General features: G+C 36.0%; 1 protein-coding gene across 1 annotated transcript in view; it reads left to right on the forward strand.

Moving 5' to 3' along the window:
• The window catches only part of LOC107733540 (heat shock 70 kDa protein 12A-like), a 35,799-nt gene extending 29,899 nt beyond the window's left edge, over positions 1-5,900 (forward strand). The window contains exons 11-13 of the mRNA XM_016545205.1: positions 3,370-3,473; positions 4,863-5,321; positions 5,466-5,900. Of these exons, the coding sequence (XP_016400691.1) occupies positions 3,370-3,473; positions 4,863-5,321; positions 5,466-5,638 (736 nt within the window). The 3' untranslated portion in view covers positions 5,639-5,900. The remainder of the gene's footprint in view (positions 1-3,369; positions 3,474-4,862; positions 5,322-5,465) is intronic.
• Positions 5,901-17,674: the final 11,774 nt, after the last annotated feature.

Raw genomic sequence — 17,674 nt, forward strand, 5'->3', positions numbered from 1 at the left:
TTATTATTTTGAGTCGTTTGGGACGCGGTAACACACGGCCCTCTCACAGGGTTCTTACACCTTTTCTAAATTCAAATTCAAGCACTTTCCAAGCACTTACCAGGTGCATTTTACAAGCTTTTCCAGCACTTTAAACTGTGGTAAATTACATGTTCACACACACACACACACACACACACTTGAGTTTTTCACTTTAAATCAGATGTTATTGTGCTATTAAAAACCACCGGTTTGGATAGCATATAGCATTGCATAATATAAATAGCCAACATACAGTATATAAATTATAAAATAAAAAAGAAAGAAAGAATGAGAAAGAGTTGTATAAAGTGACAAACCTCAAATTGACAAACCTCTGCCTTTAAAATATATATTTTTTTAAAAACAAAAAAGGAACGAGTCGAAAGTATAAAGAATTTTCAGAGGATGAATTTGCATTTTTTTTAAATAAGCCTGTCTGCTGTTTTTGTTCAGAACAAAAAGCTAACGTGCTTTAAATTAAATACACTTTTGACTCATACCTTTTTTCTTTTTTTCTTAAAAAGAGTTTAAAGGCTAAAATGTGAGGTTCTGTCTGCCACTTTTTGTGAACTTTTGGAACTGCATGAATACAGCTGTTTCCCCGGTAACGGCTGTACACAAAACAACGCTGGCTCACAAATGCTACTTTATTAGACATCATACTGTACGTCTGTGAGATGAAATGAAAATGCCATTGAAACTTCTCTCAAGGCAGTCTGTTCACTTCAGAGATGCATTATAATAAAAAACACCCGCGCTGTGTTTTGACTTGGAAATGTTTATTATTTCACTTTAATCGCGACAGTTTTTAACATAGTTTAACTGACCATGGGCATTTTTGCTTACCTTTTACACGGCTTGAAAGCGCAGACTCTCCCATAAAAAAAGCAGACTTTACAGGAGACTTTACATTATTTTAACCATAATTTGTATTTGTCATTTTCAAGCCAACGCTGACTGAAGCAGCAACCTCTCGACATGTTTTTATCTCCCGCTCTGCTCCATCAGAGGGCGCGCATCAATAAAGGCCGGCGGATCACACTAGCCACACGCGCGAGTCGAGCGGAGCTGTTTTCATTTTATGCAAAAAGCATTTTGTCTAGAAAGGGAACTAACATTATTCAGTAATAAAGCAAATTATTATCAAATCAATGCAATTGCAATTTCAAGCAGTTTCAAGCACTTTATCCAAAATTCAAGCACTTTTCAAACCTTGAAAACACTACGTTAAAATTCAAGCATTTTCAAGGATTCAAGCACCCGTATGAACCCTGCTCTCACAATATATTGCTTTACAGATCTATCACTTTTGCCGCTCAGAAATGTTAACACAATCATGCTCCGGCACGGTAAGCGCTCACACTACATGTGTACCGTGCCCGAGCCCAACTGAACCGTGCTCTGGCCCACCTCTTCCAACTGAGCCAGGGATGGCTAAACGAACCGCGCCCGAGCGTGGCACGAAGCGATGGAACTAATCAAACGAGCCGGGCTTTGGGGGTCATACGTGGTCAGGCACGGTTCAAAACACCTAGTGTGAGTACACCCTTATTCTCCCGCACTATATATGAATATTTTAATTTAAATTTTATAACATATTTTAATAATCAAATGTATAGTATTATACATACTGTAGATCAGGATTTGATTCTTTTCTCTATAGTCATAAACTGGTGACTGTTGTGAGTCCTGCTGACTCTCCACCTTTGCGGTAATTGTTGTCTGTTGTCTATGTGGCATTTGTGACCTACAGCCCTTGGAGAGAGCGATTCTCCCGCATCCCACACACACGAGTCTCTACCCACCTGCACTCGCCCATCAGGTGTGTCCCGCGCCTCACTCTGCTACGTTGGGTCCCACGATTGTGCAGGTCTCTACTCGGAAGGTGCCTGTTATAATGTTATGATTGAGGCTCTGGATTCTGAGCATAACTTGTTTTTCTAAAGCAAACTATAAAATATTTTCTATAAAAACGTTAATACCCTGACAGTGACTTTGGTTTTATATTTAATTTCATTACATTAATGTTATAAGTTGAGATTTACAATAAATATTTTAACTGCTACTATGTAAAAGGAATACTGCTGTAAAAATGCACCTTATTTGTTTAGTGTTTGCAAACCAAATGTTATTGCACTTTTGTTCATATAGCAGTACTTTTAAAAGAAAGAAATGCACAATACACTACTTTTTAATTCATTATTGAATTTTGTGCATAACAATGCTTAATTTAAATTTTATAACATATTTTAATAATCAAATGTATAGTATTATACATACTGTAGATCAGGATTTGATTCTTTTCTCTATAGTCATAAACTGGTGACTGTTGTGAGTCCTGCTGACTCTCCACCTTTGCGGTAATTGTTGTCTGTTGTCTATGTGGCATTTGTGACCTACAGCCCTTGGAGAGTTAATCTGTCTATTCATGACTGCTGTCAATACCATACACACAGCCATTCAATAAGCCATCAGGCCCTGTATAAAGATGACCAAGTCAGCTAAATGAATACTATGTTTGTTTGTGTGTGTGATTGCTGACTATGTGCTAAACACACTCATAATCAAGGGGCTTAGGTACAATCTAAAAAGGGGAGAGACAGGGCACATTATGAACTATTATCAGCTTTATGTAATTTTCACCCAGTAGCACAAACAGATTTGTTCATAGGAAAGTAATTTTGTTAATTAGATAATTGCTTATAGAGTCTTCTTTTTGGTAGCATCATAATTTTATGCATCCAGCTACAATTTCTTAGCATTGCAGCAAAGCGAGACATTTCTCAGAAAACTACCGTACTTTAAATATCAGTCATCTAAAACTAGTTATAATGGCTGCTTCGTGAGCAAAAGTATCAGATAAGACACAAAATGTCAAATTAAGAGGCAAAATTGTCTAGTTTTATCTTTCTATTATTTCGAAAATGCAAGCCTGTTATATTATTTGCATTGTTTAATGGTTCAATTTTGTATTCTTTCCTAACACAGTAATGAGATAATCATTTGCGAGTCACGAGTAAGACTACTCTAACTTGCATATTATGGATTTTGAGCTCTTATGTCTCAGGGGGCAGTTTTTCCAACAAGCCTGCGAGTCAGGCATCTCTGAGCACTCGTTCAGCCCTGCATCACGCATCTGTGTACTGGAAACCAAGCCTATTAGCACACATGGGCTGACTTTTATAGCAGTGTAAAACCTAATAATGTAATCTCAATAATATCAAGCTTCTCAGTAGTCTTCCATATGTGAAGAAACCTTTTAACCTGCACTGAGGCCAAGTGAGGATAATCTGTTATTTATTTCTGTCTCTAACTCTCGCTCTCTCTGTTTTCATTTCTCTTCTGCAGTGTTGACTTTGTGAAGTGGTCTTCACAGGGCATGCTGAGGATGAACCCAGATGCAATGAATGCACTGTTCAAACCAACTATAGACCACATTATACAGCACCTGAGTGAGTAATTGCGCAGTTTTACTGAAACAATAATAATTTATTGATTTCTGGAGTTTTTAGTGAGATGGGAGTGTCCGTTGTCTGGATTTGGGTGTTAATGGAAAGTCATGTGTTCTTGATACAAGGGCCATTTATCCCATTGAGACAAGAATTATGTATGTGATTTAATTGTCATTTTTAATTGTATGTATTTAATTATTTAGGATCAGACCTGGTTTATTAATTTTCTTGATATGTCAGAGAAAATGGCAACAATACTTAACCGGAAGATTAGCAAAAAGGATTAAAACCATACTGAAGGTGCAGAAGAATTGAAGGTAGAGGAGAAAATAATATATATTCATAATATAAATTCCTGTCTTTCTTTCACAGACATTCAAGACTACACACTAAAAGTATGGTTAGGCTAAATTGTAACTGTAATATGCTTTTGAATAGTTTTATTTATTTTGCTCATAGGCTGTATAACAAGTTACATAATCTTTCATCATACCAATCTCATAACATAACAGCAACATGACATAGTATAACAACATTTGAACAATATTTTGAATTAGCATTTATTTTATATTTTGTTTTAATTTTTAGTTTAAGTTTGTCATTTTGTTATGCGTTTTTGTCCATTTTAATAGTTTTTGTCATTTTTCTAGATTTCTTTTTAGCTTTATTTTAATTTTAATTCAGTTTTAGTTCAAGTACTTCAACTTGAATCTTATTTATTTCAGTTATTTGCCAAGGCAACATTTTTCATTTTGATGTAAGTGTCCCCATCTACTATTTATATTTCATTTTATTGGTATAGTATGGTATCCCAGAATATCAAACATCTCAAGCTAAAAAAAAAATGGCCTAAAATCATCTGTGCCCATCATATACTATGTGATTTTCTGTGAAATCTGTCCACTGACTGCCCAGTATCTGCCCAATATTCAGACTACAAGTGCCAACTCCTACAGACTGCAAATTGGGGCAAACATCTGGGCAAAAGTTATGTGTACTCCAGGCTTTAGTAGAATGTGTAAAGCTGTATAAACTAATGAGCCATTGGGAGACACAATTAGGGCAAGCGTTGTCCCAGTCAGGGGAGTCTCGACCATCTGCCCAAAATACTCGCACAGAACTGGGTCAGAACTCAGTCTCTCGGCTCTTATGTTGGTCGAGCCCAGCTGTGATCTGTATCTGTTCAAACAAAAACTACAAGCAGGGACACCACTGCTAGTAAACTGCATTTTTGTCTTTGTCATTTTGATGAGAACCGGAGGAATTAATAACATTCTTTGGTTAAATTCCATTGCGTTCAATTGTTTTGTAATAGACTAATGACATTTTTTGTTTCAAAATCTCATTTCTCTTTCTCTCTCTGCTTTCATTCTTCTATATGTTCTCCAGCCGAGTTATTCGAAAGGCCAGAGGTGACAGACATCAGGTTCCTTTTCCTGGTGGGAGGATTCGCAGAGTCTCCGCTGCTGCAGCAGGCGGTTCAGAAGATGCTTCAGGGCCACAGCCGAATTATTATTCCACATGATGTGGGCTTGACCATCCTCAAAGGTGCAGTGTTATTCGGCCTGGATCCCAGCATCATAAAGGTGCGCCGCTCTCCGCTCACCTACGGCGTAGGCGTCCTGAACCGTTTCGTAGAGGGGAAGCACCCGCCGGAGAAGATGCTTGTAAAGGAAGGTACGCGCTGGTGCACCGACGTCTTCGATACGTTCATCTCCACCGATCAGTCAGTGGCGCTGGGTGAAACGGTAAAGCGTAGCTACACGCCGGCGAAGCCGTCACAGCAGGTGATCGTCATTCACGTATACTGCTCCGAAAAAGAGTCGGTCAGTTTCATCACGGACCCAGGCGTGAGGAAGTGTGGTACACTGAAGCTGGATGTGAGCGGTACTGAGAGTCCAGCAGCACGAAGAGAGATCCAGACGCTCATGCAGTTCGGCATTCACGTATACTGCTCCGAAAAAGAGTCGGTCAGTTTCATCACGGACCCAGGCGTGAGGAAGTGTGGTACACTGAAGCTGGATGTGAGCGGTACTGAGAGTCCAGCAGCACGAAGAGAGATCCAGACGCTCATGCAGTTCGGCGACACTGAGATAAGAGCCATGGCTGTCGATGTGGCAACCTCTCGCAGTGTCAAAGCTAGCATCGATTTCCTTAGTCAATAGAGGAAGATGAGGGATGAGTAAACCACACACTGCAGAAACTCAGCATTTTAGGTATGAAAATAACCAAACATCCTTAAAAGAAGACAGATTTGTTACTTTTAAAATTGCTTCATATATTAAAACTTGTTTTTAGATATTTTTTTTGGAAAGAAAGTAATACATGTAATTATCAAGAACACTTTCAAATGATTAAAAGTAGCAATAAAGGCATTTATTGTTACAAAAGATTCATATTTCAAGCAAATGCAAACAAACTTTCATCAGAGAATCCAGAAACAAATATGTATATGTATCATGCATTCCACAAGAATATTAAGCTGCACAACTGTTTTCAAAATGGATAAAAATAATAAATGTATCTTAAGCACCAAAATAGCATATTCAAAAGATTTCTGAAGAATCATGTGACATGAAAGACTGGTGTAGTGGCTGCTGAATTCAGCTTTTTCACAGGAATAAATTACATGATAAAATATTAAAATTCAAACAGAAAATGGTTATTTTTTGTTGTATTAATATTTCACAATATTGCTATTTTACTGTATTTTTCACATAAATGCAGTCTTCGTGAGCATAAGAGATGTCTTTCGAAAACATAAAAATCTACCAACCCTAAACTTTTCAACAGTACTATATTGAATTACATTTATTTGCAAATGGTTTTATTTTCTTGTTATAAACATCAACCACTAAATTCTAGATTTATGCTTACAACAATAAAGAAAAAAACTATAGGGTAAAAAAACCTCATTCAACATGTATTCTTTAAAATAGTCTTAATATTTTGCTTCTAAAGTAATTATTTCTTGTTTAAAGGATGTTTAGATATTTTACCTGAAAAACAAGACAAAATGCGGATTAAAATAGTTTTGCAGTGTAGAAGGATAGAGATAAGAAAGAGAAAACTAAAAATAGAGAATGAACGAGAGATGAAGGTTTGGAATCTCAACTAAAATTCCATGTTTGCCGACCTTCCATGTGACTTTTGCTTGAATAGTTGTGCCATTCATGTTATTTTATTTGGTTGTTTCATTTTCCAGGTACACAACTGGACTTTCTGGAAACTTCTCATATTTGGCCAAAGTCGAGTTCATTTTGTCTCAGTCCGTTATTCTCTGTATGCATCTATTATAGTCTATTTGTAGTCTTAGTGGCTATTTTCTGCACAGAGATGCAAACTCTGCATGGATAGAGCCAAAATACAGCTGCGTATTGCTAGTAGTGCAGTTTGGAATAGTACCCTGTAATAACTTAGCAAGACAAGTTCAGGTTAAGGCAGCTAGGTTAGTCTTCTATACACATTCTGGCAGAAATATAATATCGTTCTCTTACAAAAACATACTGCTTTGCTCTTAAACTCTGGTCAGTTCATTCATTTAGGTTATGAGGAGGAGGTAAAGCAGATGGTTTTGTCTTCTAGACTGGTGACCACTTTGAAACTCAGTATGATCTTCATCTCGAACATTTAGGATGGTACCGAAACCTGAGCTACACATCACAAAGGTGCTGATTCCCGTGACACAATTACCATCAGTGCTACAGGACTACGTGTCAAAACACTTTTTTTTGTTTGTATTGTTCTTGCGTCTCATTATGTTGACTTTTTGTCTGTTTCTTTTTTGTATGTCAAGGAGTTCTAGACAGAGTGACTCCGTTTGGCAGGAGATTGAGGGCGCCATTTTGTTTGTTGCGAAATTCAGCATATCGTCATATTGTTGGTCAGTATGTTGCTCAAAGCAGAATGAGAACGCATAAATCCTAGAATGTGAATCTTAATGATCGTTTGAAGTGGCAGTGACAGAAGCCGCTAGCTGTACCTGCAACATGATTTGAAACGATAGCCATTGCTATATGCTAGTTGCCTTTAATCCTGCTCCTTAGAAAGAGAAGCCACTGATTTTTTTTTTCTGGTTCTTTTTTTTAATTTAGGAGATTATTTTGGAGAATATGTTTATTTCTGTATATACAGTATTTAAAGATATTGTACAGATTTTTAGCGTGGTTTTAGCATTAGCGGCATTATGAGCAGTGTGTGTATGCAGGCCTTAAGAGCACACATTCTTTCTTCCACTCTCACCAGCCTTCATATGGATACTAAATTCAGATATTACCCTAATCCAAACCCAAACATAACCTCCAAAACTAAAATATAATCCCATTCCCAAAACCATAACCTTACCTTAACCCCAAACTACACCCCCTATGTAGACCAAAATAATCCCATTTGAAACTTAAACCTCTAATTTCCCATTCCCACTTTCCAATACTCAAATGCAGTTGTGTGAAATGCCTTTGTTGCTCTATATTTAGAAACTACAGCAAAGATCACAAGACTTGAAAACCTTTGACCTTAACTTTACTCGCAGTTATCATTTGAAATGAGAAATTTGTGGTATATTTTGGTTTGGGAAATGAGGTGACTGATGTGTATGTGGTCTGTAGATGATACCACAAATGGCAGGCAATAGTTGTGAGTTTGGTTTGGAAGATATTGAGACAAATGCGATACTAAAAAAAAAATGAAAGCAATAAAGGTATTGCAATGTGACGTTCCACATTTTATTCCCACTTATTCCATCATGCTATTCTGCCAATGTGAAGTCTGTGTGTCAAAACTTCAGCTGCAAAATTGTAATGCTGCTATGGAAATGTATTAATCAACCATTTTAGATAATTGAAGTGATAACTGAACATTTTTATTATTTGAAAGTCAGCATGTAACTCAACAATAGCGTTCTTTGACAAATCTGTCATGTAGTTGCTTTTCCATAGATTTGCATAGCAATACAAGACAAGAAGCGCCAAATAGTTCTTGCACAGGACAATTAAATTTTGTGATAATAGCATAGGGTTGACCATACGTGCCATTTTCCCAGGACGCGTCCTGGCCAGGATTTGTTTTGCTGTTTTCATGCTTGCTGAAGGTAATGATCGAAAAGTAGTTTGACCAATAACATGCAAGCATTGTACATAATGGACCAATCATGGCGTGTGAGAAGGTGGGATCTACGGTCAAAGCGATGCAATTACGCGTACATATTAGGTGTGTTCGACTTAAAAGCAACGCGGCTCAGACCGATCAGTGTTTGACATCAAAGTACCTCGAGAGCGTTTCGAAAGCATAACCGTCTGTATGGTACTTTGATGTCATACACCGATCGGTCTGCACACGCAAACAAAGCCAAAACCTAGATATTTTAGGCAATATAGAAATCCTGGCCAGGACGCGTCCTGGGAAAATGGCACGTATGGTCACCCTATAATAGCACAGATCATGGATCAAAAACATGATGGATCAAAAGTTTCCCTCTAAAAATCATACCAAGCGTCTGCCAGGGTGACCACAGATTGTGAATTAAATATAATCAAACAATGTAATATCATTAAAAAAAAATTTAAATTGCAAGATGCACACAGGCTAAAACGCTAACGCTTCTCAATTTAATCTGAATTTGCTGCTCATGTGATTGTTAATTGCAAATAATTGCATATGCCCTGCACGATTCGCATGAGAGACCAACAAATGAGATTTTTTTTGGTAATGTTCATTTATTCTATTTTAAATAATCTCTGTATAATAAAACCCAAGCTACTACAGATCACTCTCTCATTGGCTGTGCAAGGCAGTAGAAGCAGGAAGTGATGTCATCACATGTGATATGTGTGCATGCACTTGTAGGGCAGAGCACACACACATAGACATACACCTCTACAAACGTGCAGATTTGTGGAGTAAGCACACCTTTTTTTGCTCTGAGAGTGTTGGTGGGGTTAATGTTAGAAAATAAAATCTTGTTTTGCTGGTTTCAACTTTTGCTTTTGTTCTTCACTTGATTTGCACCATACCAGTTCATTGGCAGCTTTGCTAATTTTTTTTTATTGATAACACAATGTATAGCCTCTTTATAAAATGTAGTTACTGCTTATGGTATGCTTGTATAAGCACATAATCATTTTGTTTAATTTTGATCACTCTGTCTGAGGTATTAAGACACTCATCCCTGTAGAGGGACATTTGCTAATAATTCACTGTGAACTTGATTTTGAATGGCTTTTCAGCATTATTTTATTTAACTGGTTTTAGCTAGAAGAAAATGCACCAGTTCATAGGGTTTGGGGGGAAAAAACTGAGAAGAATTTCACTGTTTGCTAGATTCTGTGCTTTAAATGCTTGAAAGTCATCTAGTCATTTACTTCGATCCAAGATGGCTGCTCGGCCCTAGAGCTGACGTGGACTTTCACTCACTGTGTAAACTCACAAACTATACCTACTGGATTGTTTTTAGTCAATGGATACATTGTCACTGCTCTTGCCATATGCACTTCCAAAAAGATTTGCAACTTATATTTCAATCGATGCCAAGTACTAACAGCCAAACTGTCACCCAATAAAAAGTGTGTGTATTTCAAAAAAATGTCTGTTGTGTTCCTTGCATATGAAATGTTATGGGAGTGACCTTGTGCTAAAGCATTCTTCTCTTTTAAAAAATGGAGGCTAATTCATCATTGAAATGCTTACTTGGGAGATTAAAATGTCAAATATTATGTCATGAACATTGCATTTACATTTTGTTTATAGTTAAAAATAAAACCAGACACTATATAAAGGCAGAGATTGGCACATTTATGAATGGAGGAAATTACTCTGGTGGTTGCAGGAATGGGAGTCATGTTTACAAAATGCCTGTTTAACAGTGTTTCCACCTTGTTTAAAAAAAAAGAAAAGTATTTATACACAATTGTAAGTATTTTATGAGGCGGTGATTTCGTATGAATTTGTTTGATGTGATTCGTACAGAAAATAGGGCTGTCAAATCGATTAATTGCGATTAATCGCATCCAAAATAAAAGTAAAATAAATGTGTGTGTACTGTGTATATTTAAATGTATGTATAAATAGACACATGTATATATTTAAGAAATATGTCTATTTTTATATATAATATAAATCATATTTAAATATGAACATATATATATATAAATATATACACACACATGTAAATATTTCTTAAATATATACATGTAGGTGTGTTTGTCCGTTTATATATACATATAAATATACACAGTACACACGTATATTATGTAAACACAAAATTTTGTTATGGATGTGATTAATCGCGATTAATCGATTTGACAGCCCTAACAGAAACGTGATTTCTAGGAAAAAAGTAAGCATAAAGGTCCACAACTGAATCTAACCATCAGTGGGGTGTGAGGTGATTGTACAAAAACGTACGAATGAGACGAATTCATACAAATTAGCCACCAATTCGCCAAAATGTAAAATACAGTATTGCCATGAGAGTGTTGGTAATTAAAGCTTGCACAGCACAATTTATAAATTTGTAAAAAAAAAAATAATATTTTTTTTATTAGGTTTTTTTAAACAAAAAAGCTAATTTTGACAAATAGTTTTGTAGATTTCTCCATATAGGAATATAGGTTGTACTGTACTTCGCCGGTGTGCTTTATTATAATGGCTGTCCAGTGAGCAATAAAATTAATTTGAATGAACCTTAATTTTATATTTAAAAAAATGGTTTAGTGAGTAATCAGGGTGCTGCTTGTTTTAATTCTTTGACACACTCTATAATCAAAAGTTAATTTCTTTCTGGATACTATAGTTACCTCATAAATGTGGTGTTCCTGTTATTACACTTTTTTATATCCTCCGTTCAAGCACTTCCTATATAAGGTAATAAGAAAAACATCCATATAAATGCGTATTTAAACGGACCTCCTGCACATCAACAGATGGTTTTAGTCAGAGACCTTGACTTCACAATAGATTTCTTTCAGACGAATTCATGGCAGTATTACTTCAGTTATGTAGGCTACATCCATCTAAAATAGTCCTTTAATTGCAATGCCATATTTGCTATCTGTAAATTCTACCATTCTACGCACAAATAAAAGCAATATTCTCACAGACTTTGATTTAGTTCATTGACACATCAACTTAAAGTACATAATGGCATTTTAAGAGTTTAGAAGCCGTTTTTCATTTTCTATGGAGCCGTCAAGAGTATATGCTTTTGTTTAGAAGGAAAAGGGTCCTTCATTTTTTGGTTTGTTTTCACAGACTACATTTTAGGTCTTTCAGCAATGAGCTATAATGTATGAGACATTGAACTGTAATCTGTTCTATTCAATGAGGTTTTTATACTCAGAAGTGGCCACTTAACTCTTGTGTCCTGCGAAATATGACTGATTCTGTTCAAAAGAGAAATGCCACTGTTTTCTTGTTCTGGCTAGAACATATAATTGCTGGATTATTTGAAATCAAGGACATTTTAGTCCTCTATAGACTGGCTTGACTGAAATTTGAGCGTACAGTTTATGAACAATTAAAACTCTTAAAAGATCTCAGGGCCTTAAAAAATACTTGAGCCTGACGGTATATGACATCGCCCGGCTTTGTGACTATAAGATGTCGATGCAAGAATCCAAAAAGATAGTAATTAACGGATACATTTAGGAAGAAATGCCATAGTTGTCTATAGAATGATGATCTTTGGAAATGAGAAGAGGGAAAGAAAAGCTTCTTTTCATAGATCTTATGTCACACTTATTGTAGCCTACAATTATTGTGGTTAAACAAAATATTAAATGGCAGCAAAATCGATATATCGGACATCACAGTCTTGCCTACATAAAAAGTCTCCTGTGGCATACTCCGACCTAAACAAACATCGAAAACTACTAGGCCTATACTGATGTGAAAGCACTCCTATTCAGAACACCTCAAACCAAATACAGTCTGTATTTATGAACTAAACTGGCCTACCTTTAGGTATTTTCTAAAAGAAATTTTAGAGGCGGTTCCTGGCATTAGAGAAATAAAATCTGTTAATGTCAGAAGCCAAGCTACATTTTAGTGATGAAAATATATATATATAATTTTTAAAGAGTCAACACTGCCCCCTGGTGTCTGTTATATGCGTAGATGTTTGAATCAGTATCGCGTTGACTTCCAAGAAATTTTAAATTAAAAAAAAAAAAATGCTTAAATAGATATAAAAAACAATAATAATGTAACATAAATTATGTATTAATATAAGTGAGTTTACAATATATCTGTAATAAATTTTAAATATCACAATCTATTTTTCATTATTAAAACAAAGCAAACGCATGGAGTCATTTTTTATATTTTAAAATGCTTGCCTATAGATTTAACTGACATTTCAAAAGTAAACTGAACAAAAGAACCGAGTGTGTGAGGTAGTTTAATATCATTCACTGTCCATTTGTGGGTCCTTCTTCCAGTGCTGAGAGTACTTTACTCGCCACTAAAAACATCATCCTCACTAGTCCCCGCCCATACGCCCGGCAGGTAAGTATTAATAAAAGGATTTTATTATGAAAGCCCAGCAATTATAGATAGACTCAAGCACCCTGGTCCAGGATCCCACCCCATCTGAATATGAGTCTAAACGCAAAGCACTTCTGATTCAATTTGTACAAGCGGCAGGGGTGTATGTGTTATTTTAACAGAGGAGACAGTGGAGGACCACTCAACTTCAAACAGGACAGGGTCTCTGTGTGTGTATGTGTGAGAGAGAGAGATTTAGGAAGCTTATCAAAGAGGTGAGCTCATCAGCAGGGCGCATCAGTCAGAACTTGGCTGGTTGCTAGGGTGATAGTGAGAGGGTATCTTCAGAGGTACCGCCCACACATGGCTCTGTCGCCAACAGAATCATGATCTACAGAAGTGGCCGCTTGACACATTTTCTGCATTGTGAAGCACATGTTCCTCGCCCCTCTATCAGGTAATCCTGTAATTATTTTATTGTCTGATTATTTGTTTATTTAACAGAAACCCCCACAACTAAGCGATACAAGGGCCTTGAAAACTGAGAAGAGGGCTGAAATTATTCAACTGGGCATATCAGAAGTCAAGCTAAAATGTAGGCTACTATATTGTGTCCAGTGGTGAGAGCAGAGCTGGATGTCATGTTCATTATATCATATCATTGATCAAAAATGACAGTAGAGACCTTCACATGATTAACATTAAAAACATTTATATTTCAAATAAACGCTGTTCACAAAATATTAAACAGGACAACTGTTTTCAACACTGATGTTAATAATAAGAAACGTTTTTTGAGCACCAAATCAGCAAAACATTTTTTAAAATTTTAATAATATTTCACAATATTACTGCTCTTACTGTATGTTTGATCAAATAATTGCAGCTTCAGTAAGCATAAGAGACTTTCAAAAACATAAAAAACTTACCAACCCTGAACTATACATGAACAGTATGTATGTATAGACCTAAATACAGTGGCCATAATAATTTGAAATTAATTCTTTTCAGTGCACTATATAACAAAATATCAAACCAAGTGGCATTTGCAAACATGTTTTTCTCTGAACTACAATAACTTCCGGACAGTAACTTCAAAGCCATCACCTTTGTTTTAGTGAATATATCTATATAAGATATATATGACTATATAAGTCATTTTAGTGTATATAACATGTATCACTCCATCACATTATCATTAGAAAGTGTCCAATTTTTTGTCCACTTCTTTTTCATTTTAGACAGTTTATATATTTTTAATGCAATAATGCAGTTAGCTTTAATAGTATGATATAATATAATAAAAAATGTTTAGGTGACATATCAAAATTTGGTTGTTTTGACAGTTTATCTATTGTTTTAAAATTCTTAAAACTTTTTTTGTAAAATGTTGTGCTTGAAAAGCACACCTGTCTTTCTTTAAAATTAATGCTGCTTATTCCTTAGTTTGATATTTTAGATGATGCAATGATATTCTTTTTTTTAATTTTCCAATTGTGGCTAAAGCGTCAATTTTAGCCTTCCACTATACAGCTCTTGAGCACAGACCATTAAGTTTGATTAAGAATATACTGAAACTGTGGCAGAGCCTGGGCAAATCTGACTGAAGCTTGTTTTCAAACTTTCCAATCTGCTATTCATCATGGGAGCATGCTGTCATCCGGATATTCATTCTGATAAGCTACTATAATTACTGGAATCAGAGATCTATGTTATCATTTGCTTTGTGCACAATGAAGAAATAAGAAAAGATGAAGAGAAAGAGTGACAGAGAGAGATGAGTGCGTATTTGAGGGCATTCAACCCCTCCTCTTCACTTGCCACGGTTTAATTCAGATTCTAACACCATAATGCAGTTTTACTCAGAGCTGAAGCCTGCAGATTGTTCTGATGGGTATTGTGAGTTTTGATGGCTTAAATGAGTAAAAAGTCAGTGTGAATGCAAATGTACTTTGTTAGTGTCACCATGAAAATGGCAGCATGCCTTTTTAATGCCTTATTTTTACAGCTCTGATTATAGGTTGGGTATTCAAACAAGTGAATGAGAAAACAATGAGCAGGCAATCAGGACTTCATAAAGCAGAGAGCAGCATGGGACAGATTAATGAGAGGGCGTCACACACATACGCACTCAAGCAGCCTTTAGAAATGACACTCATGCGTGTGACATATTAAAAGAGGGCTTGCACTTTGAGCAGAGATGTGAAAAGGATCAGAGGACCGTTAACGTGTAATTTAGAGCCCAATCTGACTGCTGTTTGCACAAAAGCAACAGAAATTCTGTCATCGTCAATATGGAGAGACGTTTCACGAGTCACGTCGACCCTACAGAGGAGGAAAGGCTTCGACGGACGTGGATGGCTCATACACACACATGTCACACACAGTAGCATTCAGATGAACAACAGTAACTGCTTTTAATTTGGGTGTTAAAAACAGTCTCAATGAGAAGAATGGCTTCAGGAGAGAAAAGCACTAGAGCTAATGGATGGGAGACATACGTGGCTTGTCTGTAGACTGAGTGTTAGATGACCCTATAAATCATAAAATCATTCAGCATGTAGGCCATTCATTCAGACACTTTTTTAACTATGGGTTCCCACAGTGTTTGTAAAATTACAAACAAAATAGTTTTTTATTTTCTTTTTTAGTATGAATATGTTCACCATATCATATTGTACACAATCAGAAAAAAAGGTACAAAGCTGTTACCCTAAAGCTAAAAATGACATCTTTGTACCTTTTTTTTTCTGGGCACTTTAAAAGTACATATTACTACAAAAAAAGTGTAATTGTTGGTACCTTTTGAAAGAGTATTGCCCCAGTGACAGTTCTGTACCTTTTTTATTTATCTTATTATTGTTTATCATATGACAGTCTTTATTGACATTTTAAATGTGGAATATTAAACCAAATCAAGGCAGGCAGGTAAGCTACTGGTAAATATGTGAAAAGACACAGAAGATATGTCTTGTGTGAAAGTATTGTGTCATTAAACGCCACACTTTCAGTGTGTAAATTTGTGAAAGTGGTTGGGTGAAATTATTGCTCTGCTTCACAGTGGATCTGCAGACAGAAGTGATGGTATACTGCCACCTTTCGGACAAAACAACTCAAAACATACAACGTCAGCCAAGTAAGAAGTGACATTGTTCTGAAAATCGTATCTACTGGTAGTAGTTTAAAGCAGCACTATGTAACTTTTGGCGCTCTAGCGGTTTATAAACAGAACTGCACACATCCCGCGGAAGAACATTCCAACCAAAGCTACTTCTCTTACGTTTATGTCTAAGGCGATTCACGCAGGTATGTGTTACTCCGCAGCGGTGACGAACCGACCAGGCTACAATAGTCCAAATATAAGTACTTATTATAAGTGTACCGTAGTGATTTGGAATAAGACAAAAACGCGGTTTGGAAGATGAATTCATGATGTACTCGCTCATTATATACATTTTGCAAATTTTGAACACAGAAAAAGTTACATAGTGCTGCTTTAAAGTCGGCATGAAAAGGAAGTTGCGGTTGTCTTTTCTTCTCTACTGTGACGTATATCCGAGTGAAACGTCATCTGAAATGAGAGGGCGGGACTTGATTTCGTCCTTCGGGAATTGATTGGATCGTTGGAATATGGGTGGAGGAACATAAGCCAATGCGGACACTCATATGTTCTGATTCAAGTTCATCTTTAATTATAATTAAAACATTAAAACAGAGAGCAGAGCAGATATAATGATTGAGATTCTTCAAACAATATATAGGATCCAGATGATGGGAATTTATGTAGCTTTCTGTTGGGTACCAGCGCATGTGGGAGTAAAAGGAAATGAGTTAGCAGACGAATATGCAAAGGAAGCAACTCAGAAAGTAGACATAGATATGCAGATAAAGTATGGTAAGAGTGAAATGAAGTGTTTAATCAAGCAACATGTGAAGAATAGATGGCAGAAATACTGAGCGCGTCCTCCATCAGGTTAAGTCATATTCATGAAAAAATTTTTTTGCTAAGAGTAATGTTGTCGTAATATCCTAATATCTTTTCAATGTTTAGGGGTAACGTACTCCCTCATGACTGGTGTCAGCGCTGTAAAGTGAAGCATCAGCTTCAGCTTTTCCCCCTGTCTTTTATCCCAGCCTTTACCCCTTACGTCACTAGCTCCGCCCTTGCGCCATAGCTCGTGACCGGAAGAGTAGAGGAGTCGTTTTGAGGGGGAGGGGAGGTTAATGTTTTTGATTAAAGATTATGAGGGCACATGAATAAAAAAATAATAAAGTGCACCGATAAATTATTTATAATAAACACTACAGTATTCCATTAAAAAATAAGAATGCTTAATTTTGATTTCATGGGGACTTTAATCTGATACAACATGTAGAATATTTTCCCTGTTATTTAGTTTTTTTAATAAATTTAGTTTTTTGAATAATAAATATATGAAATAATGTTAGAGGGGGATCAAATGCCCATCTACATCTAAATAAAATATCTCTAATAACATATTTTCATTTACATAGACTTAAACAAAAATATAAAAAATAGGACTGTCATTTTATTTTATAGAAAAATCTAAAAATTCTATTTTAGCATAGGCCTATCTAATTTAATAATCTTCATATACATCATCATTAATTCGAAAAATGTGTCACCCACTTGACACATTTTGCCACTATTTTTATGGCAGTGTGGAAAGCACGCTCCTTCCGCTGCATTAATTGTTGGG

Source organism: Sinocyclocheilus rhinocerous, unplaced genomic scaffold (genome assembly GCF_001515625.1).
Source record: "Sinocyclocheilus rhinocerous isolate Xijiao unplaced genomic scaffold, SAMN03320098_v1.1 scaffold2715, whole genome shotgun sequence".
NCBI classification, from domain to species: Eukaryota; Metazoa; Chordata; class Actinopteri; order Cypriniformes; family Cyprinidae; genus Sinocyclocheilus; species Sinocyclocheilus rhinocerous.